At 56.0% G+C, this 26,609-nt stretch overlaps 1 protein-coding gene across 4 annotated transcripts; it reads right to left on the bottom strand.

Annotated features, from left to right (window-relative positions):
• Positions 1–419: 419 nt before the first annotated feature.
• On the bottom strand, positions 420–25,973 carry OGDHL (oxoglutarate dehydrogenase L). Of its 4 annotated transcripts, XM_008696175.2 has the most exons (22): positions 24,854–25,973; positions 22,582–22,740; positions 18,649–18,751; positions 18,114–18,229; positions 17,827–17,981; positions 16,925–17,071; positions 15,033–15,123; positions 12,474–12,653; positions 10,494–10,622; positions 9,261–9,440; positions 8,810–8,962; positions 8,166–8,268; positions 7,476–7,604; positions 6,267–6,417; positions 5,646–5,773; positions 4,859–5,037; positions 3,232–3,303; positions 3,019–3,144; positions 2,846–2,918; positions 1,355–1,518; positions 1,008–1,162; positions 420–570 (listed from the first exon to the last, which is right to left on the bottom strand). In XM_008696175.2, the coding sequence occupies exons 1-22, from the start codon at positions 25,055–25,057 to the stop codon at positions 447–449; spliced, it is 3,021 nt and encodes a 1,006-aa protein (XP_008694397.1). In that variant the 5' UTR covers positions 25,058–25,973; the 3' UTR covers positions 420–446. The 4 variants fall into 4 exon arrangements, with proteins under 4 accessions (XP_008694397.1, XP_040480343.1, XP_008694398.1 ...); XM_040624409.1 differs by lacking the exon at positions 9,261–9,440; XM_008696176.2 differs by lacking the exon at positions 22,582–22,740.
• Positions 25,974–26,609: the final 636 nt, after the last annotated feature.

Below are 26,609 nucleotides of genomic sequence, written 5' to 3'. Positions count from 1 at the left end.
CAAAAGGGAATATTCCTTGAATCTACAGATGAACAAGGACAGGGTAAGCAGCAGCCAGATCTGCCAGGATGGAGAGAGGGACCAAAGACATGGGTTCCCGCGTGGCTGTCCGCAGAGACATGAACAGCGCAGATGGAGAAGCCAAACAAAAATTTCAGAAAGACCAGGGCCAGTGGGGAAACACTCCCGAACGACAGCCCATCTATCAGGCCCCTCTGGCTTGCTCGGTCCTAATAGATTCTGACATAAACACGATGGCCCAAGGTGGCCTAAGACCTCAGCCAGCAGTGCCTACTCTTTGGCCTTAATCACTTAGGTGAGTATTGTTTTCTCCTGGAGCTCTAGACAGCCCCTCTCCTGGGCAGGACCACCATCCATCCCACCCCTTGCCAGCCCCCATGACCCCAGCCAGTCCCACATCAAGACCCAGCTGGGCCTTGCCAGCTCTAAAATGTCTTGCCCTCAAAGGCCTGGAGATTAAAGGCAGTATCCAGAAACTTCTTCAGAGAAACCAGGTGAGTGTTCCTGTTTCCTGTGGCTGGTGCAGCTGCTGGGTCACGGCCAACGTACCTGGGGGAGAAGAGACAAGTCAAGGGGAGGTCTGGGCCTGGCCTAGCCATTGCCGAGGACTGCATCCGGTCTAATCCTGACCAGCACCCTGCTGTAGAGACGAAGAGCCTAAGGCTCCCAGAGGCTAAGTGACTGGCCTAAGATCAAACGAGGTTCTCTCGTTCAGTTCTGGCTGGAGAACAAAAACAAAGGTTTACTCTCCACAAGGTGGAACTGCCAGGGTCTCTGATCTGTCATCATTGGTCACAAAGCCCACAAGGACTATGGGACCCATCCCCTCAATTTCCAATATGGTCCAGAGAAGGGCAGTGGCCAGTTCTGGCTCACACAGCCAATGGGGCAGGCAGAGCCAGGATGGGGCCTCAGGCCCCCAGAGTGCCTTGGGCCCAGAGGAGGTAAGGGGTAGGTGGCAGGCACCCCCACACCCAGCCTCGTACCATATGGGCCGCGCCCGGCTCAGGATGGTCATGAAGCGCGGGCTGATGTAGTCATAGTAGCCCATGTTCTTGTGCTCTTCCTGGCACCACACCAGCTCTGCACCTGGGTACTTCTCTGCCTCTCGTTTGATCAAGTCGAAGGGGAATGGAGAGATCTGGGGAAGGCAGGGAGAAAGCAGAGTAGAGCCAGGGGAAGGGGGGTGTGCCCACGGCCAGCGCCTTAGAAGAGTCGCCTCGGCATCCCTTGTGAGGCCCAGGCCTGGCCCTGCCAGCTATGCTGCCCACAGCCAGGGGGCTGGCCATCTGCCCCGGTGCATTACCCCAACTTGGCAAGGGGCTAGGTGCACCTGTTCCAGCCGCGTGATGGCCACTTGCTCCTCCAGGCCCTGGCTGCTCCGCTCCTTCACCAGGTCATAGTACACCTTTCCGGTGCAGAAGATGAGCCGCCGGACCCGCTCAGAATCCTGTGCCGCAGCCCCGTCCTCAGGAATCACCCGCTGGAAGCTCGTCCCTGAAGATCCGACGGGACACGGCAGGGGCATTAGCTCCCAGAAGCACAACAACTCGGCCAGAACAGCTTGAGAACCAGGCCTGCATCCCTGTCACCCCCAGGCTCTTCCTGGCCACTGAGACTAACCCCAGGTTTGGAGCTGTGGCTGCACGGGGCACCTCTTGAGCCAAACCATGGAGCAGGGGACCGATGACACCCTGAGACATCACAGGGAGAAGGGTATAGACGGGCTGGAGCCAAGGGCACGGCCCTGGGAACATGAACATTTAAAGTGACAGGCTGTGGCGGGGGGGCACATATGATGGGGAGAGCCCCTGGAGGGGACAGAGAAGGTGGCATCAAGTCTCCATCCGATGGCTTCAATGTCTGTCCCAAACCTGCTCCCCATCCAGTCACGCTCACCTCCTGCCTGCACTTCAGCCACCGAATCACCAAGCTAGAAGGTGTGCAGTTGTCTGGGAGGTGGCCGCACATTCGTCCCTCCCTCCCTCAGCCCTGCAGCCAAGGCCCCGTCTCCCTGCACATTCTTCCTTCCTGGGCGCACACCACGCACCAGGCACCAAGCCAAGCATGCAGCAGCGAACCTCTGAGGAAGCCACTCTAGTGTCCCCAAACTGCAGGTGAGGTAACTGGCTGCCAGTGCCCAGCAGAGAAAAGCTAGCGCCGGGTGCTCAGGCCTGGAGGTCCACAAGGCCGAGGCCGGAGCTCTGAACCGCCGGCTTAGTCACCTGCCAACACTTGAGGGGATGCCCAAACACATACGGGTGAAAAACACCTGTCCGTACTGCCGACTCCCTTCCTGGCCAGCACCTGCCACTCCCCCTACTACCCGGGACTGTTTTCCCACACGGCTCTGCTCTGCTGAGCCTCAGGGCCCCACCCTGGCCCCTCCCTGACCCTCCCCTGGATCACATCTCAATTCTAACACCTGGTCCTTCAGATGCTTTATCCGACCCTCAACTCCTAGGTAAAGGAGTCTGAAAGCTCCTGGAGCGGCACTGGGTCCCCAGGGCCAGCAATGTCTGTTTGTTCAGGAGTAAAAACAGCTGAATACATGCACGACACTCAGTGCCCTGCCATGCTAGGCAGACCTGCGCCAGGCCTCCCACCTCTCAGCGCCCCCAGCACAGCCAGGTGGGCCCGGCTCTTGGCCCAAGTGAGCCAAGCCGGACCATGTCAGCTGGCTACCACGCTAACCTCCCAGCCCGGCCACTGGCGGGGACAGAGCCAGGAGGTGCTACAGAGACACGGACGGAGGCGAGGACAAGAGTCCTAGGAGCCACCAGGCCCCCTATCGGCCACCTCCCCGGCACGCTTGGGCACTTACCGGATACCATCTGGTCGAAGCTGGACTTGGCCTCTGGGTGTCTCAGCAGAGATTTGGGTGTGAAGATGATCAGCTGGAAGGGAAACACGTGCCCAGCTGCCGGCGGCCCCAGCGGCCAGAGCTCCCACCCCTGGCCCCGCACTGCCGTGGCGCTGAGCAGGGCGGCAGCTCACCGGCTTACGGAAGGGCAGCAGGACCTGGCGGCGCAGCACGTGGAAATAGTTGGCTGGTGTGGAGCAGTTGACGACGATCCAGTTGCAGTCATAGAGCTGGCTCACTTCGAAGTCCTCCGTGAACACCTGGGGGGCCAGGGTACGGCTGGGAGGTGGCCCACCTGTGGCGCCCGTGCCCTGGCCTGGCCCTGGGGGAGGGAGTGCAGCACTTACGGGGTAGGCGTCGGAGTCATCATTGCTCATCTGCAGGAACCTCTCAGGCCTTGCTGAGGAGTGCTCTGGGCCCTGAAAGCAAGTGCCACATGGCACAGACTGGCACCCTGCTCCTCGCTGCCCCTGCTGCCGGCACGGCCTAAGTGTCACACAGGACAGACACCTGCTCTGCCAGGACCCAGGGCACAGGGGAAAGTCTGGGTGGCTTCATAGAGGAGGTGCCCTCTCTCTCTGGAGCCCAAACCATAGTAAAGAACCAGGAATGTGGGAGAAGAGTGGAGAGGATGTCTTCAGAGGAAGGTCTGGTCAGAGCCAGCACATGTGAACATGTGGGCCAGGAAGAACAGGTAAAAAGGCCAAGGTGAGATGCTTTTTCCAGAATGTTCTGGAATTGGCAGTTGCCATTTACTGAGTACCTGCTGTGTGTCAGGTACAGTTCTATGGACCCCATACACATTATTCACAAATCTTGAAAGCAGCCCCGTGGTGTAGATATGTTTCCTCACTTTACAGATGAAGGTAAGTGGCAAAGAGATTAAGAAACAACCCCATGGTCACTCAGCCACAAGGGGCAGATTCGAAGCCATGACCGACTCCTACTCCTGCCCTCGCCCATGTGGGCTGCTCTGCTCCATGACAGCAGCAAGACACCACCACACGGACCTCCAAGGTGGCTTCCCATGGGACGAGGGTGACCTGTCCCACAACCCCAATGACCCAGCGCCACAGGCACCCATCAGGCTGCCCCACCCTCCCCACCCAGCCTGGCTCAAGCTCCACCCTGTGCCTTTCCAGCTGCATGCCCTGGGGCAGGTCCCTCCACTTCTTTCCTCAAGCGTGACATGGGAAACAGGACTAACCGCCCCCGTGCAGCTGTAAGAACTCCACAGGACGACACAGGGCGTGGAAATGCTCAGCACCGCGAATCCTGGCTCTGACACGAGTGATCAGCCCCTGACTAGGTGACCAGTCCAAGCGGGACAGGCCCTCAGGGACGTGCACGGCAGCCCAACCATCCAGGGTGGGGAAGGCCTTGCCCCAGGTCACAGAGCCAGGATAGAGGCCGCGCACCCCGCTCCTTGCTGCCCCTGCAGCCAGCACGGCCCCACTCATCCCCTACCTGGTCGGGCTGCACACCCACCAAGGTGTCTTGAGGGCTCTGCTCCTCCCTCTCCCTCCCCAGTGGCCTGCACACCCCCCGTCTTCCCTCTGTGCCACCGCTCGGGAGAAGACCAGAGGACAGGCAGCACTACCCAGCATTACGTTCAGGTCCCAGCTTCTAGCTAGGTGACTTCGGGCAAGCCACTCTACTTCTCTGCCTCAGTTTCCTTCATCTGGAAAGTGGGAACAAGAGCTACTTCATTAATACGTTGTCAGGACTGGGAGAGTCCATAGAGAGGGTGTGAAACAGCGCCTGGCCCAGAGCAAACCCTCCGCCGTGCCGGCTACTTCTATCGCTAGTGACAGCAGCAGCACAGACGTACGCAGGCCCCACCCAGAGCAGACCCATGTGTTCCCGGGGCCTGGAGGGAAAACACCCCCAACCCTGCAAGCAGCCAGGGGTTCACCCCCCCTCTCCCAGGTGCCCCAGAGCCTTTCGGGCCCCCGGCCACCACGTGGCCCTCACCATGCCCTCCATGCCGTGGGGCAGCAGCAATACGATGCCGTTGTGCCGCACCCACTTGGCCTGGCCAGTGCTGATGAACTGGTCGATGATGCACTGGGCCGTGTTGTGGAAGTCACCGAACTGAGCCTCCCAGAGGACCAGGGCATTGGGGCTGGCCATGGCATAGCCCAACTCAAAGCCTAAACAGAAGACACAGAGAGGCCACCGCACACTGTCACCAAGTGGCAGTGGCTCCGGTCAAGCCCAGCCCTTGTTCATACACTCTCCCTGCCTCCACCCATCCTTCCCAGCAGGCCAGTAAAAGCCAGCAGACTCCTTGGGGCTCAAAGGCCAGAATCTTCCTTCCTGGCAGCTGACAATATGCCCAGAGATGCCACCCTCAGCCCCAACCTCACGTATGGCCAGCTTTAGCCTTATCTAGACCTGAAGCCAAGTCCAAAGATACCCTGGGGAGGCAGCAGGAGTCATCTGCCAAGAGGAATCCCCCAAAATATGTACAGTGCCGCAGAGGGGAAGGGATGAGGTGGGGGGCTGCTCTCTGCAGGGTTCCTGCTTCTGGGAGGAGGCAGTAAGGGAGGAAGCAGGCCAGCTAAAGGTCAAGCCAAGGAAGAAAGAGTACAGGGGACACAGTCCTGGGAGCCCAGAGCCTAGGGAGGGGCTCTTGAGATAGAGCTGCTAGGTGGTCATGGTCAAAACAATAAACATAGGACAGCATGGGGTGCAAGACCCTCTCTGGTCCCCAGGCATCGCAGGGCCTGCCTGACCTGCAGGCAGAGTTCTGACCCACCCAGGACTCCATACTCTGAGAGGGAGCTGTTGCACACAGTGTAGGGGGCCTGGTCAGGCCAAAGGTGGTTCATGGGGACACACGTCCTCCGGTCAACTTCCTGGTCATGGAGAACGTGGTGCCGGTGACTGGAGAGAGACAGATGGGGAAGGGATGGAGGGCAGGTGGATTACCACCTGTTCACCCAGAGCGGGTGGACCAGGCAGCAGGAGGCAGGCAAGCCTCTGTCACTGTGCCAGGAAACCTGACAGAATGCCAGAGGACAGCGACACCAAGAAGTCCCTGGGAAGCCAGAGCAATCTGGTCTCTCCTCCAGGTAGCCTCCCTTCCCAGTGGTAATCCCACAGGGTCAGAGAGGTGGCCAAGCAGCCCTCTGATGACTTGACCCAAGAGCAAGGGCTGGAGAGGCTGATGGGGCTACCTGTGATTACCCCAGCCACATAAGGCCTCCCCAGACATGGTCCAGGAAAAGGAGGAAGAGCCAGCTCCACTCCAGAGCTCTTGGGCTGATTCTGGGAGACCCCAGGCACAGATAAGCTCTCAGCAATCCTGTGGGGTCGACGAGGACAAGGCTAATGCCCACGGGGCCCCAGCGCCCAGAGACCACTCTCCCCCCCTCACCTGAACGTGCCCCTCTCCACATCCTGCCCGCTAAGCCGCACGTGGATGCCCTCCTTGAGCAAGGAGCCGAAGGCCATGTACTCTGCCAGTGCCCAGTCCACCGTCCGTGTCTTGGTCATGTCCGCACGGCCCCGCAGGATTCGAGAGAGGCCTGCAGGAATGAACAGCCAGGCTGAGAGATGCAGGGGCCTGGCCACCCCAGCCGGGGGGTGTATATGTACTCAGTGTACACCGTCCCACAGAGCAGGGCCTTGGCAGATCACAGGGAACCCAATGCCAGGCAGCCCTCCTCCGGCACCCCCACTCCATGAGCAGGCCTGGGCCCACCATCCCCCCACCACCAATGTCCCTCCCTTCGGGAAGAAGGAACAAGCATCACTAAGTGAGCATCTGCCACATGCAGACACTGTGTGCACTGAGTCAGGAACATTCCTCATAGGTCACCTGCCACAGAATGGTGCTGACTGTGCCCACTCCCCAGATGAGGAGACTGAGGCTCAGAAGAGGAAATTAATTCACGCATGACCACACCACTATAGAGATGTTTGGATTTGAGCCCAGACACCCAGCCCAAGCGGGGCTCCTGTTGGCCCTACACCTGTACAGGCCCCATGTGACGTGCACATCGAGTAGGCACCCCAAGACGCGTGGGCCACCTTGCACATGGTGGAGGAATCCCACAGGCCGGGCAGGGGGTATGCAGACACCCCACGCCACCCCGGGGGCCCTCCAGGCTGCCCAGCCAAGACGTACAGCCAGCACCCACCTACTAGCCTAGGTTCACCAGGAGCGGCAGGCTCGCCTGCTCTCATCCATCCAGACCACCAGTAGCCCCAGCACTCCTGCCCATCCCCACATTCCAGACCCAAGCAGTCCCTCCACGGAAGCCCCTGCTTCCCTGCTCTCCTTCTGTTCGACCCACAGACAACCCCAGCGAAGGCACTGGGAAAATCCAAGGTGCCCAACGTAAGCCTCGGTCACTGGCACCCAGCAGGGAGCATGGCTTCCCCACCTGCCCGCCCTGAGTCCTCTCACTGTGGTGTGAGGGCACACCTCTCACTACTATCGTGGGCACCTCACAAGAGTGCCAGAGAGGCTCCAAGAGCTCAGCTGACCTGCCAACCACCAAGCGGGGACACAAACCAGGCCTCCCGACCCTGAGCGCCATCTCCCATGGGACACACGCTGGAGCCTGCACAGCAGCCTCACCGGTGTGGATCTGGAAGTCCTCCACGGGCACGGAGCTGGCCACTTCTCCAATGTGGGTCAGGACGTCCTCGGGAATGCCTGTGGCTGTGCACGTCATGCTCTTGGGCTCCCCGTCCACATTGAAGAAGCCTGAGAGGGCAGAGACTCTGTGTGCTTTTGGGTGGTGGTCAGGCCTCAGATCCCCTGGTCAGCCTGCCTTCCCAGGACTCGGGCCCACCTCTTCCTTAATCCCAACTGCACTCAAACCCTGACCCACCCTCAGGACCTGTGAGGGCTGACAGCCACAGCTCCAGCTCCTACACCAACCCATCATCTTCCCCTGGGCCCCTGTGGGGGCTGCTCCCTGGGCCCAGAGTCACAGCCATCTAGCTGCACCCCACGGAGGCTCTCTGAGCACCCTCCCCCAGGCTCTCTCCACTTTGGCAGGCACCTGCTTTGGCTCAGCCCTCCCTTCCCAGCAAACAGCTGGTTGCATATGCTCCCAGGGCAATGCCATCTCTCCTGTATCCCGACCCATCCCCACCTGCAGGAATCAGCCCCTCCAGCCTCAGGAGTCTCAGGGATGGAGCCCACAGCCTCTGGGTTGGGCCATGACCGCTCTCACCCAGGACCACCGCAGTCCGGGTCCCAGGCCCCGGTGAATCACTCTCAGCCACACACCACTCACTCACAGGGCCAGGGGGAACTCACCAGGCCAGGGGGAGTCCAGCCAGTGCTTTATATGCAGGATCTTTTTATCCTTGGACCTGCCATATGCCTCCTCACAGATCCGGTCATATTTGGCGATTTCTTCCTGAAATCAGGGTGAATGCAAGGATTAAGGCAGTGATGGGCTGGATAGCCAGAGGCTGGATCAACCTGGACTCTAAGCCCTGGTCCCCTACACCACATTCTAGAACGATCTGTCTGCTGGCCTGCAGGGACCCTGTGGCCAGGGGCTAAAGTCTCAGAGCTCAGGGGGATCCCTCCTGCTCAGCAAGGGACTTGGAGGAGGCTCAGAAAAAGACTCACAGTGCTTGCTCTCAGAGCTCTCTCAAAGCAGGAGGACCAATGGATCCATAGATAACTGTGGGGACAAACCCAGCTCAGGGCTGCCTCCTGCAGGAAGCCTTCCTGGACTCCTGCCTGAGGCTGAGCTTCCCCCACATGGCAACATTCACTGTCCCACCAGGCTGTAAATGTCTTTGGTTCTCTGTCTCCCTGACAACTAGGGGCTGTTGGGGACAAAGACCATATTGGCTACTTCTTGAAATCATTGCCAACACCAGCAACTACTCCAGGATCCCGGCTCTGCCGGAGGCTTATCTCAGGCGTCCATCAGCCTGCCTGCCCACCTCGAACTCTTGCAGGGTGACTGTGCCCTCAGCAATGAGCTTGTCTGCGTACTTCTTCAGCACAGGCACCTGTCTGTGGATCTGCTTGTACATGAGCGGCTGCGTGAACATGGGCTCGTCCATCTCATTGTGGCCACGCCGGCGGTAACAGACCTGCAAGGACAGCGTGCAGAGGGGCTCAGTCCCTGCCCCCGGGCCATGCAGACCTAGTCACTGCACGACAGGGGGTGGGGCAGCTGGCAGGACACACCCTTCCAGGCCCCTGAAAGCCCCCCACTACCACGTATCACGGAAAGCCCCACCTCCAAGCCTTTGCACAGACTCTCTCGGTGGCACTAAACCTTCCAGCCAGGAAGCACTCCCTGCCCTCACCGCCGAAGACACTGCAGACCTGGCCCACTTGGCCACACACACCGCCTCCCCCCAACCCTGGTCTCAGCGCCAAACCCACCAAGTCCACCACAACATCTTTATTGAACGTGTTCCTCCACTCGGCTGCCACACTGCACACGTATATCACGGCCTCTGGGTCATCTGCGTTCACGTGGAAGATAGGCGCGTTGACCACACGGGCCACATCGGTGGGGTATGGCGAGGAGCGGGCCATGCGGGGGTCTGTGGTGAAGCCAATCTGCAGAAGCAGGAGGAATGGACAGCGCCTCTGGAGAGCGAGACAGGCACTGCCTGCCTGGGAGACCGGCGGGTCCAGAAAATGGGGGGGATCTCTGCCTCGAGGTTCGTTCGCTGTGATCAGGAGGTACACGGCACAGGAGGGGGGAGAATAAATGGCCCCTCGATCAGGCACAGCAGCAGGTCCTACGGCGATGGCAGCAACACCAAGGAAATCATGCCTGCTCTTTTTTTCTACATTTCCTACAGTGGAAGTAAGAGCGCAGGCCTGGCTAACTGCCAGTCCCATCAGCTTCTATGCGTGCAATGCTAAGCCAGGTACTCAAATCCCCAAAGCCTCAGTTTCCTCATCTGTTAAAAGGGCTCATTAAATACTACCTCACAGGGTTATCCTGTGAAAATTAAATGACTTAATGCAAATAAAGCAATTATCCCAGGGCTTTATAGGCTCAGAAGAGCTATTAGTAAGCATAGCCGCCCGACGAGCAAAGGCCTGTGACAGTTGTGTTCTAAGACTGACTGGTTCCTAGAGAGCTAACAGTAGCATCTAGTTTCACGTCCAGCGTCTGTGCTAGTTACGCCTGTATGCCTTCGTCCTTACAACGTTCTCCATGGTGTGTATATATATTTACATGTACACGTATAAAGACACACACCAATTTCATAGACCAGGCTGGGGAGAGCAGGGATCCTGCCTGAAGTCACACGCCGGGAAGTGGCAGAGCTTTGGGATTAAAACCAGGATCATCTCGGGGCACCTGGGTGGCTCAGTCGGTTAAGTGTCAGACTCTTCGTCTCAGCTCAGGTCAAGATCTCAGGTGAGACTGAGCCCTGCATAGGGCTCCGTGATCAGCGCAGAGTCTGCTTGTCCCTCTCCCTCTGCTCCTCCTCCCACTCACTTTCGTACGCACGCTCTCTCTCTCGAATAAATAAAATCTTAAACAAACAAACAAACAAAACCACCAGGATCATCTCACACTTCCCCCGGAAGTGCTACCTGGAATTTAGGAATGGGGGACACTGCCGAGGCCCGCCAGGCAGCCCAGGTCCTCACCTGGTTGTTGACAACCACATGCACAGTACCATTGGTGGTGTAAGAGGGCAGGTCACTCAGGTGGAAGGTCTCATACACCACACCTTGGCCAGCGAAGGCAGCATCCCCATGAACCAGGATGGACATGACCTGCAGGGCAGGATGTGAGCCAGGAGGAGCCTGAGCCTGTGCAGCCCAGCTCTGCGCCCTACAGTGCAAAGATCCAAGCCCTATTCCTCAGAGCCCAGTCCTCCTAGCCCACCCCTCACAGCCCACCCCTCACAGCCCAGTCCTCACAGCCCAGTCCTCACAGCCCAATCCTCCTAGCCCACCCCTCACAGCCCACCCCTCACAGCCCAGTCCTCCTAGCCCACCCCTCACAGCCCACCCTCACAGCCCAGTCCTCACAGCCCTCCCTCAGAACCCATGCCTCACAGCCCTCCCTCAGAACCCACCCCTCACAGCCCTCCCTCAGAACCCACCCCTCACAGCCCACCCTCAGAACCCATCCCTCACAGCCCTCCCTCAGAACCCACCCCTCACAGCCCTCCCTCAGAACCCACCCCTCACAGCCCTCCCTCAGAACCCACCCCTCACAGCCCTCCCTCAGAACCCACCCCTCACAGCCCTCCCTCAGAACCCACCCCTCACAGCCCTCCCTCAGAACCCACCCCTCACAGCCCTCCCTCAGAACCCACGCCTCACAGCCCAGTCCTCACAGCCCTCCCTCAGAACCCACGCCCCACAGCCCAGTCCTCACAGCCCACCCCTCACAGCCCTCCCTCAGAACCCACGCCTCACAGCCCTCCCTCAGAACCCACCCCTCACAGCCCACCCCTCACAGCCCACCCCTCACAGCCCTCCCTCAGAACCCACCCCTCACAGCCCAGTCCTCACAGCCCACCCCTCACAGCCCTCCCTCAGAACCCACCCCTCACAGCCCAGTCCTCACAGCCCACCCCTCACAGCCCTCCCTCAGAACCCACCCCTCACAGCCCAGTCCTCACAGCCCACCCCTCACAGCCCTCCCTCAGAACCCACCCCTCACAGCCCAGTCCTCACAGCCCACCCCTCACAGCCCTCCCTCAGAACCCACCCCTCACAGCCCACCTCAGAGCCCAACCTCACAGCCCACCCTCAGAGCCCAGTCCTCACAGCCCACCCCTCAGAGACTATTACTCTCTCAGAGTTCAGCCCTCAAAGCCCATTCCTCAGAGCCCCGCGCTCAGATGCAGCCCCTCAGGGCGCACCCCCTTAGGTGAATTCACCTTCTTGCCCTGGGCATCCCCTCGGTAGAACTGCTCTGCCTTCGTCTTTCCCTGCACCACAGGGTCCACGGCTTCCAGGTGGGAAGGGTTGGCCACGAGGGACAAAGTGATATTTCTGTTGGTGACCCGGTTGATCCTCTCATGGTACATGCCGAGGTGATATTTGACGTCTCCAGAGCCCTGAAGGTTGAGGTGGGCGATGAGGAACCCAGCCCTCACGTCGCAGACAGGCAGACAAGTAGACATGCAAGCCCACAGTGGGGCTGGGACATCCCTGGGATCCTGCTCCCTGGGAAGGCTGTGCTATTCCTGCCCCACACCCTCTTCTTGCCCTCCCACCCCTACACACTACCCCTCCTTGAGAAAGGCAGGCAAGTTCCCCTGCCTTGGCTCGGAATCCAGCCAAGCTCCCTCTTCAGAGTCCCTCGACATTATCAACTACCGTCCTCAGCATTAATGACAGTGCGCCTCACAGCCCATCCCTCACAGCCCTCCCTCAGAACCCACGTCTCACAGCCCTCCCTCAGAACCCACGCCTCACAGCCCTCCCTCAGAACCCATCCCTCACAGCCCACCTCAGAGCCCAACCTCACAGCCCACCCTCAGAGCCCAGTCCTCACAGCCCACCCCTCAGAGACTATTACTCTCTCAGAGTTCAGCCCTCAAAGCCCATTCCTCAGAGCCCCGCGCTCAGATGCAGCCCCTCAGGGCGCACCCCCTTAGGTGAATTCACCTTCTTGCCCTGGGCATCCCCTCGGTAGAACTGCTCTGCCTTCGTCTTTCCCTGCACCACAGGGTCCACGGCTTCCAGGTGGGAAGGGTTGGCCACGAGGGACAAAGTGATATTTCTGTTGGTGACCCGGTTGATCCTCTCATGGTACATGCCGAGGTGATATTTGACGTCTCCAGAGCCCTGAAGGTTGAGGTGGGCGATGAGGAACCCAGCCCTCACGTCGCAGACAGGCAGACAAGTAGACATGCAAGCCCACAGTGGGGCTGGGACATCCCTGGGATCCTGCTCCCTGGGAAGGCTGTGCTATTCCTGCCCCACACCCTCTTCTTGCCCTCCCACCCCTACACACTACCCCTCCTTGAGAAAGGCAGGCAAGTTCCCCTGCCTTGGCTCGGAATCCAGCCAAGCTCCCTCTTCAGAGTCCCTCGACATTATCAACTACCGTCCTCAGCATTAATGACAGTGCAAGCAGAGAAACGAAGGTGCTGTTAAGAACAGCGGCGTGGCCTCTGGGCAAATACTGGAGCTGAACCCGTACCTAATCCCTTACACCAAAGAAACCAATAATGCATAGAAGACGGTGAAGCCATAGTATAACAGAGAAAAACAACATATATTTTATGATCTTGGAGTAGGGAAGGCCCTTCCAAATAACGTACAGACCTCAGAAGCCATAAAAAGTAAGGCAGCTAAAATTTAATAAATCTGCCGGGGTGGGGGGAAGCAAACCCACGCACCGTGTTGGGGGGAAAAAATCAAGCTGAGAAAAACATAAGACAACTGCAGGCAAAGGGCTAACACCCTCAATATATGACATTTTCACAAATCAGTAAGTCAAAGCCGCAAATCCCGTAGAAAAACGAGCAAAAGCCATGAAGAGGAATTTAGAGAAAAGGAAATGTACATGGCTTAAAAATATGCAAAAAGATACTCGATTAACTTCATAACAAAGAAAGATGTTAAAATGCAATCATTTTTGCATCTGTCATATTGACAAAGACAGAAAGATTTGGCAGAGTAAGGGAGGACAAGGACCCGGGACCCTCACATGTGCTGGGGGTGGGCTCACTGGCATCCTCAAGCTCTCTGGGGGGAAGTTAGTCTGGCCACTGCATCTCTCAGACCCCATCTAACAAGGTACTCACACATGTGTGCAAGGAAACTCATTCAGCAGCTTAATGCCCTTCGACTGGGGGGCGTAACCCAGTGGCACGCTCAAAGCTCAGGGAGCGCCCGTGTGCCGCATGAAGCAGCGACAGCTCGTTCAGTGAAAACTGCGAGGTGCCGAGTGCTGTCACAAGCGGCTCCCCTGGCCTTTTACAAACAGGACTGTACCAGACAGATCTGTGTGTCTGGACCTGTGTGGAACACTTCTGGAAGTACACACCTTAACACAAACAAAAACTGGGCACAGAGGAGCCTCTGAAGAGCAGGCAAGGGGTCTCACGAGGGGAACTTATTCTCACCGCGTACACTTTTTTTAACAATGCTCGTATTTCTTTTTTAATTAAAAAAAATAGTAAATACTTTTTTTATGACCAGGCTTCACACAGTTCACACACATCATCTCTTTGATTCCTCACAATGATCCTGGGGCAGGGGTTTTCATCCCCATTTTACAGAAGAACAAACTGAGGCCGGGAGAGATGAAGGGGCCTTTAGAGCGAGTGCTCTGATCTCTGATAAGCAAAACGAACAGCATGTTGGGGAGATTCTGGGCCGGAAGCGAGCAGATGTGGATTCTAGTCCTGCTCTGCCTAATGTACCAGACGACCTTGGAGCAGCCATTTACTGCGGTTCAGTTTACCAAACCAAGCACCTGCGCCGGGTGCTGGAGCTTCGGGGATGAGGTCCCTGCCCTCATCCTGCTACCAGCCTACAGAGGAAAACAGACACACATGTGTGCACAGGCTGGAGAAGGCCAGAAGACAGATGGTACTGAGCGGAAAAAGGGTACAGAGGAGGGAGTGATGGGCTTGCTGCCTCGAGGACCAGGACAGCCACCCAAAGGGGAGTCAGGCAGGGCTGTGAAAGAGGCAAAGAGCAGAGAAGACAGGAAGGCCATCTGTGCTCAGGCCCAGCGTGAGTGAAGGCATTAGGGCATGAGACGTGCTTAACATATGTGCAGACCAGGAACAGGGGTGTGAGCAGAGAAGTGGTTCCTCTGCTCCGCAATGGGCACAGGAAGCTGTTCTGGTCTCCCAAGGCTGTCCTGAGCAAACCAATGAGTGAAGAGACCCTTCTGGGCTGGTTGACAGGACCTTGTGTACAGAGTCAGGTCACGCAGCTAAAGTAAATGCCTTTAGGCCCTTCCCTGCACCTCTCCAGGCCTCAGTTTCCCTAGCTGAAAATAAGGAGGTTGGTCCAGATTACCTGAGGGCTTTCCCAGCTGCCAGAGATGACAGCACGCAGTCTAAAACACCTTCGTGACCTCACACAAACATACCCATTTTTCTCCCACTTTTCTGCAGATCCATCCATCTCCAGGTCTGCTTGAGCCTGGTCCAGCCCCTCCCTAGTCCACCTCCCAAATATCTGGGACCAGGGCTTGGCACCTACCTCGTCTGCCGCCTCCAGCTTAGGGTCAAACTGGCAGAAGATCTGCTCCAGGTCCTTGCGGATCACGTTGGCCAGCACATTCAGCCTGCCCCTGGAGCCACAGGTGGTCAGACACAGGCCACCTCCCCCCACAGGCCCCAGCGTCCCCACACTCCTGCCCTCCGGGGCCTATCAGAATTACCATGGGGGTCAGGGGAACCCTCCCCGTACAGTCCAAGGGAGGCCAACCCTTACACCCTGTCTCAATCTACAAGGCAGGGGAGTGGTTCTAGCCGGCCAGCTCCCCCAGAAACCCCTGTACATCTCACTCAGACTCTGGAGGCCCTCATAAGCAGAAGCCACCCAGCCTCATGGAAGGATGCACATGCCTCCACTCCCCCACACGCCCCTACCTCCCTGCCCCCCATCTCCGCACCACCACCGCCCCAGAAGCTGAGCCTAACCCAGTACCTCAACCCCAATCTGCTAATGCATCACAGCTGCTCATACATGACTCCCGGCTCAGCCAGCAGTGTCTTGCAGCAGGACAGGGAAGAGGGGATTGGACTGATCCCAAGGTCAGCAGTTACCAGGGGACCTGTCCAGGGGAGCTGAGGTCTAAGGGTAGGGGTAGGAAAGCAGCCAGAGACCAGGGACTCTCTAGTCCAGCTTGGACTTCCCATCAGGATGCAGTTTATTCAGGGGTGGGCGCCAGGCTGATCAGGGCACAGGGGAAGACTCAGAACTCACCCCCCATAGCCCAGGCCTGCACACACCCTGGCCCAACATCCAGCTCCACATGGCCCTGTGACAGAAGGGCAGCCCTCTTCCAGGTGAGCCTCACCTATGTTCTGTGGGGGTAGAGCTATGAGGCCAAAGGAGCTAAATGAACAACCCTCAGCTCCTCTGGGCAAAGTCCTCCAGCCTTAAACCCTCCCCCCACCCCCAACTATGGCGGCCTGGCCTGGAACAGCCCTTTGGCTCCCAGAGCCCTCCTCAGGCTGGGAGCCTGCCCAGCACCACCATACAGTCCCAGAGCTGCCCCTGACTGCCCAGAGCCATCCTCCCCGAGATCCACTGAAGCCACGTGTGTGGGATCGCACAGCACTGGGCCAGCTCTGCCTGACCCTCTGACAAGACACTGGGCATTTCTGGGCCCCTCAGAGCAAGGAGCTGTGACAGACAACCCAGGCTCCTGGTAGGCTGGCCCACAGGATGGGGACCCTCTCACGCTGCATCTGGATGCAGTCCGGGACTGGTTCACCCGTGAGCAGATGCAAACGGTCACAAGAAATGCTGGGGCTCTGCCTCCGAGACTGCTCAGCATGTCCTCTTACACCCCGTTCCACAGGAGCCCTGGCCACCCTGACTCTGTCCCCAGGCTGTATTCTTCACTAGTCTACAGGCTCCAGCTCAGAGGCTAGTACCCGGCTGCGAGGCCAGCCTTTCAAGTCCATCAAGGTCTCAGGGAGACTGCGGTCAGCTTGTAGCCGGGGGAAAAACCCTCAGCTCACCCCCAGAGATCCCCCCTCCAGGGGATGCCAATGAAGGCCACCTGCCCAGGCCCTGCCCTCACTTCCCTGGGGCACGCCCCTCCACAGGAACCTCAAGAAGCAAGATACACCCCTTTTCTGAAATTTTGGCCCTCCTAGGGACGGTGGCAACATGGGGAGAGAGAAAGTAAGTCTGAGCAAACATGGTTAGTCCCCGCCTCCATGTGCCTTTGGCCAAGTGCCTAACTCTTCGTGATGAGCAGACCCTAGGGCTGGGGGACTGAGAACTTTCTAGGCCATCCTACCTCTACCCCCAGGTTCCACCCAAACCCCTGCTCTGATTTTCATCCTCTCCCTTCCACCTCATTCTGCTGGGCCCGGAGAATAGACAGGCTGTGGAGGAGCAGAAAGGGGGCCCACCTGTGTGGCATCCCAAGGATGACATTCTCGATCCCCATCTCACTGGACTTGTCGATGATGGTCTTGAGGGCGGGAATCATGACCTCACAGCCCTCCAGGCCAAATCGCTTCTCGGAGGACCACTTCCGGGCCAGGAAGTCTTCAAATCTGCATGGGGAGAGGAGAAGGGAGAGGATGGAGGGGCTGGGGCTCACAGGGGCTATTCATGAGGGCCAGAGCCAGATGCCCGGGACAGAGGAAGCTGCGAAGTCACCTCCCAGTGCGTAATCAGGACCTGCCACCAATATCCATCAACAATGAGCGTAGGTCAGAGGACCCAGCCTAACCAAAGACCTCTGCCTCACCCAAATCCAGTTATCACCCTCTCTCCCCCTCCCCCTGCTCCCAACCCAGCATCCTGCACACACACACACACACACAACACAAGGCTGCCTCTCCACACCCCAAAGACCCCTTCACCACTCAATTCATATTCCAGCCTGCGCCTCACCACCAGGGATCCATTCCGCACCCAGCAGCTGAGCCCCATGCTCGTCTCGGCCCCTGCGGCCCTGGTCTACCCAGCTTCGGATGGCCGGTGGGCAGAGCCAGGGGGAGTCCCACCTGCAGGGAGGCGCTGCTACACTCACTCCACGTGGGGACAGCTTTCTGTCCAAACATTCCCACGGCCACTTTCTGCCACTTCTGCCCCTGCCGTCATGTTCCCCTGGAGCCCGGCCCGGCCCACCGGCCCCCGTGCTGCTCCTACAGGCTTCCCCAAGGCCAGGGGATGAGGCCCATCCCGTCCTGACTCCCCCTGCCACTGATCCTAGTTTCTTGGCCAGGGCCTGGGACATCTCGTACAGCTCTGGAGCAGCCCCTCCAACCACTGCAGCCATCCAGGGTGGTGCTGAGGGCCTGACCTCATGGAGCGCACCAGCCGGGCCAGCAGGGTCCGCTTCTCCTCACTGGAGAACTGCATCACGCCGGGCGTCTCGAACTTCCGCCGGATCCACTGGCACTGCTCCACATCATTGATGAACATGAACTCCAGGCCGATGTGCTGGCAGTAGGTGCTCTGGGGGAACAGTAAGGATCGCACAAGGAGCCGGGAAGAGGGACAACGTCCTGAAAAGGCAGCACCCTCCTTCCCTCTCGCACGCTCCAGAGAGTGCCAGCAAAGGTTCCTGACACACCTGCCCGTGCTCACCTCCAGGCGCCGGATGATCTCCCGCAGAGACAGGGTATGTTCAGACCCCCCGATGAAGGTGGTCGTGGGCAGCTGGAACTCCTTATCTAGGTCAGCCTCCCGCAGGTCATAGAAGGCTGAGGAGGCGCACACAGCCCAGGTAGCAGAGGGGAGGCGGGAGGGGTCAGGCCCAGGTGGGGCCCGGTAGTATCCCCAGACCTTCCAACAGTGTCCCCGGCACCCTCCCACCAGCTCTAGCCTAAAGCTCAAGGACTCTGTCTGCAGGGTCCAGGGAGGGTGAAAGTCAGAGCCCAGCCTGTACCGCAGGTGGGGGGGAAGGGGGGGGCCTCGGACAAGTCTCGAGCTTGCTGAGCACGGTGTGCCAGCTACGGAAGAAGGGGAGACAGCACAGTGAGGCAGATGGGCAAAGCTGAAAAGAAAGCCGCTAGGGCTGATGGCTGGTCCCCAGGCCTAGAGGCAAGTCAGCCCCAGAGCCCCTCACTGGGCCACAGGCACCAGCTGGCTCGGGTGCTGGCGGAGCAGCAGGAACGCTCACCCAATTTATCGATGGTTGTGATTAAGTCTGAGGGCACAAAGGAGTCCAGGTCTGCATCCAGAATGCCCAGGGGGTCCAGCTGGGCCACATGGTGGCCCCGGATCTGGGAGAAAGGGAAAAAGGTTAGGGCCAGGCTGGGACACAGATGGACAGACCCTCACCCAAAGCCACGTTCTGGGCACTGGCCCCTGACTTCCCACTTCCGAATCTCAACTTTCTACATAGCTCCAGCACCCAGCCAGTGCACAGTGCCGATGCCACGAGCACGAAGGTGGCAGGAGCTCAAATCCGTTTAGAAGCACAACATGCAGCTTACAAAAATAAGGATGCACACGTAAAAGGATTAGCTATAGTTGTACTGGCAGTCACAAAATTCTAGAAACTTCCCAAATGTCCATCAAGAGCAGGCTGGCATATGAATATGGGAAATCCACACAGGGAAGTACTATAGAGCTGTTAAGAGTAATTTAAAAAATTCCTATCTGCTGCAATGAGGTAATCTCCACAAAATACTGTTCAGTGAAAAAGCAAACTGTAGAAAAGTCTGTGTGGCAAACTCTCCATTATCTAAGAGGAGATTCAAGTAAATATAAATGCATATATTTGTATGTATACAAATAAATATATGCATTAGAAGAATATATCATAAAATAAGAAAAACTATTATCTGTGGAAAAAGGACAAAACAGGGTACAATGCCAGGGCTAGAAGCTAGACTTTTAAGAATACATTTTGCTTTGAAGATTTGATTTTGGAATCTTGCAAATATTTTATACCACTATAAAACAAAATTAATTTTAAAAAATTAATATAGAACAAAACAAATGAATTCATGCATCCATTTGGTCATATAACTATGCAGTTGACTAACAGAATATCCCCAGAAGGCAAATAGAAAGAAAAAAAATATTATAAATTCATTTCTATTACCAATCAGTAGTGGTAGTATTAGAGTTATATTGGTTTTTTTTTAAGATTTTATTTATTTATTCGACAGAGATAGAGACAGCCAGCGAGAGAAGGAACACAAGCAGGGGGAGTGGGAGAGGAAGAAGCAGGCTCACAGCAGAGGAGCCTGATGTGGGGCTCGATCCCATAACGCCCTAAGCTGAAGGCAGACACTTAACCGCTGTGCCACCCAGGCGCCCCTAGAGTTATATTGTAAAACTGCAGTGTGTAGACTGTGGGAAAATCAAGCAAGTCATTGTACTGATGTCTGTGGGAACCTCTACTTTGGGCATCTTTAAAAGAAGACAGTGACCTAAGATTAATGAGGACAAGAACAAACCCTACATCCTGTGTCTGAAGTATGTGGAAGGATCAATATAAACCCATAAATGTGTTATCTTTAAAAAACAGTATATTATTTCCTGGCTCTAAACACGGAAAGGTCCCGGAAGTCCCAACCAGACCATAGCAGGGACACTCCGGGCACTCCCTGAAGACCTGGCTGGTCCAGGGCTGGCCAGAAATGCACAAGACGCGCTCGGAGCCTCCTGTATACCAGAGAGCAAAGGGGTGCTCGAACACTGCCGGGGCAGGGAACAAGGACACATTCGGACAATGGGAAGGATGGGATCTACAACAGATTAAAACTCATCAAATAGGTTTAAATTCATACATTTATATCATACTAAAAGAAGAAAAACCTTCATGGACCATCTTTGGAGGATACCTCACACTTTTGAAAATCAGCCAATAAAAAGAAAAATCAAGCACTGATCCTGCCTTTCCCATACAATTTGTACCTCAGGATAAATGCGGTTAACAAAGTAAGTTTTTCCTGATGGAAGCATTTCACGTAATAAACAAAGGAAGGTAGAAATAGATTATCGCCCTTTTTACCACTCCTAATGAATTAATGTGTCCAGGAAATAATCATCCAAGCCGCTAACTGATGAAGTACCCATCACCACCAGGAAGCTGATTTTGAAACCAAAAAAATCAGATCTATATTGGATAAAGCTTCTAGATGTAATTACCAATTTACAGAAATTACACGGGACAAAGGGACAGATGAAGTGACACCATGGGGATGCAATCAGCAAAACCCAGACTCAGGAAAACTCTACAGCACAAACAACCTGGTTTCTTACACACACAGGAAGGAAGGAAGGAAGGAAGGAAGGAAGGAAGGAAGGAAGGAAGGAAGGGAGGGAGGGAGGGAGGGGAGGGAGGAAGGAAGGGAGGGAGGAAGGAAGGGAGGAAGGAAGGAAGGGGAACACATACACAAAACCACAGAGGAAGCTGTAGAGCACAAGAGACTTAAGAACCATATCAGCTTAGCACAACCTATGGCCTTGTTTGGATCCTGATTCATTCAAGCAGTAAAATCATAAGACAAACAGGCAAACGTGAATACCACCTGGATATCTGATGACCTTAAGGATTATTGTTAACATTTTTAGGTGCGACAGTGCTATCACGGCACATTTTTAAAGAGCTTTTGTCTACAGAAATACGTGCTGAAATGTTCAACCCATGAAATGCTATGTCCGGGATTTGGTGCAAAATCATCGGCGGCCAGCAGGTGAGGGCCCGAGGTGGTAACAGATGAATCAAGACTGGCCCTCGACTAAAGGGGGTGGGATCTGCTACACAATTCTTCCAGCTCTTCTCTGTTTGAACATGTCCACAATAGTAAGTGTGGGGCTTTTCCACTACTGTGTGTAGAGGAGTCAAACAAGAGCGCTCGCTCCTCCAGGGCTGCAAGGAGCTGCGGCCCGCCTGGTAGGAACTCACCCACATCAGGCACGGCCTTTGGCAGATTTTTACCCTACAAAACACAGTCACATGGCTGAACTCAGACACTACCCCCCTGGAAGGACTCTCCAGTGCTTCGTCTTGGCTAAAGAACAAAGAGCAGCTGAAGAGCTGGGAACTGAGCGGAGAGGACAAGGCCTTGAGGCAGCAGCATGAATGTTACCTTGTATTTAACGTGGAGTTTTATGTTCTTTGTTCTTGGTTTTCAAAGTAAATGGTTAGATCATTTTCTGAGTCTTTCAGCCAGCCAAGGAGAACAATTACTACTTTTTTTGTTTGCAGGTGGCCCACAATCCGTAGGTCCTCAGGCCAGCAGGGAAGGCCAGTCCTGCCCACTGGTGCACAGGAAGGGCAGCTGCCACCCCAAAGAGTGCCTCGTTCAGAGACAAGTCGTCGTTTCCATTTGCTAAGGCCTCCCCCTCCCCTGGCTCCTGCCGTGGCTTGCTGCTCCTTCCCATGGAATCTGCCAAGGGCCCCGGAATGCCCTAGCCCTTCCTTCTGCATGTCTGCCTGACAAGTTGCTCTTATGAAATACTTTCTGCCACTGACTCCCAGAGATATCCCAAATGATTATACTTGTTATGGAGGGAACACCCAGAGCAGCCCTCCAATTAGTCCTGTTCAGTCAAGACCAAGAATATGGAACCTCATCAAGAGGCTTTGTCAGAGCGGGGGCCCAGCCTGGGGACCCAGCAGGGGAGAGCCGAAGTCTCCAGAACAGAGCAGCTGGTAGAGAACGAGCTCTTTACTGAACTATCCGTTCATTCATTCTGTAAACCCTAATTAAGCACCTGCTGTATATCAGTCCCAGTCCTCTTGGAATGCTCAGTCAAGAAGAGAAAACAGACATTAACAAGGGTCAATCTACTCGATTTTCATCCGATCTTTACCGAAATTGATTACTAAGTACTCTTCTAGGTGCTTGGGGCATAGTGGTATGTGAGACAGACAGCACTCCATGAGAAAGACCACAAACAAAATACCAGGGTTTGGTGAGCAATGTGAACGTTACATGACGAGTAATGGGAAGAGAGAGAGCCACCCACCAGAGGACTCAGGGAAGGGCTCTCTGGAAATGACACTGGAGCTGAGCCGGTCCCCTTCCAACAGCACGTGGCCACACGCTAGAAGCAGTCCCGCCTCCAAGCCTGGGCCCTCCCAGCCACTCACCTGGTAGGCCCGGATCAGGGACTGCACAGCTAGGTGGTCCTCTACCAGCTTGCTGGTCTCGGTCCGACTCGAGACTGCTGGCCTGCTCTCGGGGAACCGTGGCTGAGTCGGGTCACAGGCGCCTTCCTCACTGGCTTTTCGGAAGAAGCTGTCCCAGTACTGGGCAGAGGCAGAAGCAAGGAAACAGTCAAGTCAGGGCCTGGAAAGAGAGGGGGGTGGCCCTGCCTGGGGGCCCCAGGCGGTATTGGGTGTTCCTTCACCACTATAGCTCTTAGGACCTTCCCAGGACTCTGCCGAGACCTCTTACAACTAGCCCAGGGTCCCCCAACCCAAAGCCCAGATCTCTTCAGTTCCCAGCTTGGAAGGGTGTTGGGGGAAGACTCTAACTTGTGACCCAGAGGCCTCAGATGTGAAAGGGGCTTCTACCCTGGGGAAACATCCCCTCACACACTGTGGGTCGGCAAGAGGGCAATTTGGCAAGCATGCCCTCAACATCTTCAATGAATGTAACTTTTGAACCAGCAATTACATTTTAGTAATTCACTCCACAGATGTACTTATGCAGGTGTGCCTGGATATACATACAAAGATGTTCCCTACAGGACTGTTTCTAAAAGTGACAACGAAGAAAAATATCTAGCGGCACCTGGCTGGCTCAGTTGGTAGAGCATGGGACTCTTGATCTTGGGGTTGTAAGTTTGAACCCCACGTTGGGTATAGGGATTACTTTAAAAAATAAATAAATAAATAAAATCTTTTGGGGCGCCTGGATGGCTCAGTCGTTAAGCGTCTGCCTTCAGCTCAGGGCGTGATCCCGGGGTCCTGGGATCAAGCCCCACATCGGGCTCCCTGCTGGGAGCCTGCTTCTTCCTCTCCCACTCCCCCTGCTTGTGTTCCCCCTCTTGCTGGCTGTCTCTCTCTGTCAAATAAATAAATAAAATCTTTTTTTAAAAAAAATGAAGTATTTTAAAAAAATAATTAAAAAAATAAAAAATAAAAATAAAATCTTTTTAAAAAAACCTAAGTGGTGACCAATAGGAAACAGGTTAAACAAATGATGGTACATTTAGAGTCTAGAAGATTATACAGTCTTAAAAAAAAGAAGGGGCATTTATTACTATGGATCTAGAATATCCCCAAGATACGTGACTGCAAAGTGAACCACGCAGAAGAGGACGTGACTGCTACCGTTCTGTAGAAGCCAAAAGCAGACGTGCATAGGCACAAGCACCCCGTGTTCCAGCAGAACACAAGTGTTTTCTTCTCCACACCCCCATTCGAGAGAACCAGGCAGCACAAGCCCTCTGGAAAGCAATTTGGCAATGTCCGTCAAAATGATATACACAGAGCCTCTGTGACAGCAATTCCACCTTGGGAATTGAGCCTGCAGATAGCGGCACGGACAAGGTGACAAATGGACTAAGTGATGCCCTGTGGCACTGGTTGTGACAGCCGGGGACTGGAAATGGGCAAGAGGTCTGTCAGTGGGGACAAGTGTGGACGGAACACTACGCAGCTGGAAAAAGGAACAATGAGGCTCTTGACGCGCGGACATGGAAAACCCTGGAGATGTGTGCTAATACGCTAAGGAAGAGAGCCTGGAGACGCTGTTTTTGTGTAAAGGGGGGAACTGACTTATGTTTGCAATAAATGTACCTAAAGAAACTCTCTGAAAGGATACAGAACAAGCTACGAATGAACTGAGGGACACACAGGTGGGAGCTGAGCAGACAGGGGATCAACTGGGAGGGAGACTTTTTACTATGTAACCCCACACTTTTTGAGTCATGTTATCACTTTCCTCCAAGGGCGAGTGAAGAGGGGGGAGAGTAGCTACACGTCTCACTCCTTGGCCTGTCATCTGATTTTTTTTTTTTTTTTTTTTTACCATCAGCAGGTATTTATTTTATCAGCTCGGTACCTATATGAACACTTCTGGCCCCGACTACACAACAAAGAGCCCGCTGGCAACAGCACAGCATGACGAAGGGGGCAGCGGCGGGTCTCAGACCAGGCGTGGCTGAGCAGGACAGGACCGTGGCTTCTCAGGCCAGACCACCACCTACCGGCGGTTCAGCAACAGGAAAGCAGCGGACTCTCCTCACCCAACACCAGGACAAGGCTTTTATAAACAGGGACGCTGGAGGAGCTGAGAGGCAAAGAAGCGTGCCCAAGAGCACACAGCAGGCAAGCCGCTTCTCCCCACGACGCCCTCCACAGCCCAGCTCCAGGAGCTTCCCTCCTGCATAGCAGGCAGGCAGGGGGTGCCGACCTTGTGCACGCTCTGGGGGTTTTCCAGCCAGGCGAAGTACATCTCCTCCATGTAACTGGAGCTGCCTCCACGTTTGCCACTTGGGAAGGTGGCCGGTGGCCCCGACGACCTGCTGCGCCAGTTGAACATCTGGATGTCATGTGGGGCCAGGAGCCTTGAGGCCTGCGCCCCAAGCCGGGAGGGCAACAGTCTCAGCTGACTCATTCTGGACACAAGCAATGAGGGAGAGGCATAAAACCACAGGGCCAGAACAAAGGCTCGGGCAGCCACAATTCACTCATGCGGCATTTGTTGGTTCTACTGGGCAGGCAGCCCCGGGCTTGGCACTGATGGGACAGAGGACGATGGGACAGTCTGCCAGCCCTCCCAGGGTCACTGCCTAGTGGGAGATCCCAGCTCAGTCAACTTCACCAACAGCTCTTCAGCATCCCTGAGCCCCAATCCTGCCATGCCCCGTGCACCCCAGCCCACACTCCCTCTCTGTTGTCCCCCTAACCCTGATAGACAGACGGGTACCACCCAGGCCCTCCCTCAGGGAGCACTCGGCCTAGGTCCTGGAGCCCACTCAGAGGGTCACAGGGCACGCGCAGGCAGTACACCCAAGAAAGAATGCGCCGCATAGCTGGCCACCCTGGAACTCGAGCAAGGGAGTCCTTCAGGGGCTGGCGTGTGCCATGCGTGGCCAGGAAAAAGCCTGAAGATGGGTCTGGCGGAGCTGCGCTATCTCAGGTGGCCTATGGCACTGCTGGGTCTCTGGCCGCTGTGACCAGAAATGACCAGTGTCTTCCTCTGACTGCAAAACCAGCCCCGAGCACTCTCCCAGGCCAGAAAGCCAATGACACAGGCCTCAATGAGCCCACTTCAGAGTGGGGAAAACAGAGGCTCAGAGAAGGGAAGAGTACTAGGGAACAATGAAAGACAGATCAGAAGCCTGGCCCCATGCGCAGCCCCCTCAGCTCTCAGCGGCAGCCTCCTCTCCGGCTCTACCATCCCGCCCAGAGTCTACCTTCAGAGCCAACAGCTCAGGAGGTACATACGGGCTGGAAGCCTCCCCAGGCTGGAGAGGAACAGAACCTGCAGCTCATCTCATCCCCACTATGTCACCTGCCCTTTGCCAGGGAAAATTCCTAAATAACCAGTTTTAAATACTGCTTCTTCAACCACCACCACTCCCCCCCCCCGCCCCCGCCCAACCAGAGGACAGTTCTGAGAGCCTGAGAGCCTCCTCCAATTCTGGCAAGCCCTGGGGCTCCCTATCCATGCCAGGTGTGGGTTGACAGGGCCCACTAAGGCCACCTTCTCCTATGCAGGATTTGTAAAGTAGGACCTCTGTTTCCCTACTTCCACTCCCACAACAGTGAGCAGAGGCCCCTCCTCTGCTCTAGCCCAGGACTGCCTGGACTCAGAACAGCATCCCCTGAATCCTCATTAACACCCTTCTTCCCAGAGAATCCCAGTCTGTAAGGAGGGTGCAGCACCAGAGCCACCCCATCACAGGCCACGTACACAGGAGGAGCCTGCTTCCCCTTACACAACTCATCCCAGAAAACATGCCTTCTGGGGCGCAACCAGCTCCCAGGTCCTACCTAGCCCTGAGCCAATACCCCCAGACAGGGCTCCCCAACCCTACCCCTGCCCTTAGCTTAACCAGAAGTATCTGGCTCCCTTCTACAAGCCCTTCCAGCCTGCTTCCTCCCCCTCTCCCTCCAAACTCACATGAGGCAGAGAGAAGGGGGTGGTCTTCTCAAGGGGGGGA

Source organism: Ursus maritimus, unplaced genomic scaffold, assembly GCF_017311325.1.
Source record: "Ursus maritimus isolate PB19 unplaced genomic scaffold, ASM1731132v1 scaffold_7, whole genome shotgun sequence".
In the NCBI taxonomy this organism is placed as follows: Eukaryota; Metazoa; Chordata; class Mammalia; order Carnivora; family Ursidae; genus Ursus; species Ursus maritimus.
This window is presented reverse-complemented; position numbering and strand designations above follow the sequence as displayed.

What these genes read in the sequence shown, in the direction of transcription:
- OGDHL (XM_008696175.2), bottom strand. Translation starts at nt 25,057, where the DNA reads ATGAGTCAGCTGAGACTGTTGCCCTCCCGGCTTGGGGCGCAGGCCTCA. An exon ending in TCACCCTGCAAGAGTTCGAG is followed by an intron (nt 8,269 to 8,809) that starts GTGGGCAGGCAG and finishes CCCTGATTTCAG; the next exon opens with GAAGAAATCGCCAAATATGA. An exon ending in CTCAGAGTATGGAGTCCTGG is followed by an intron (nt 5,038 to 5,645) that starts GTGGGTCAGAAC and finishes TCTTCTGTTTAG; the next exon opens with GCTTTGAGTTGGGCTATGCC.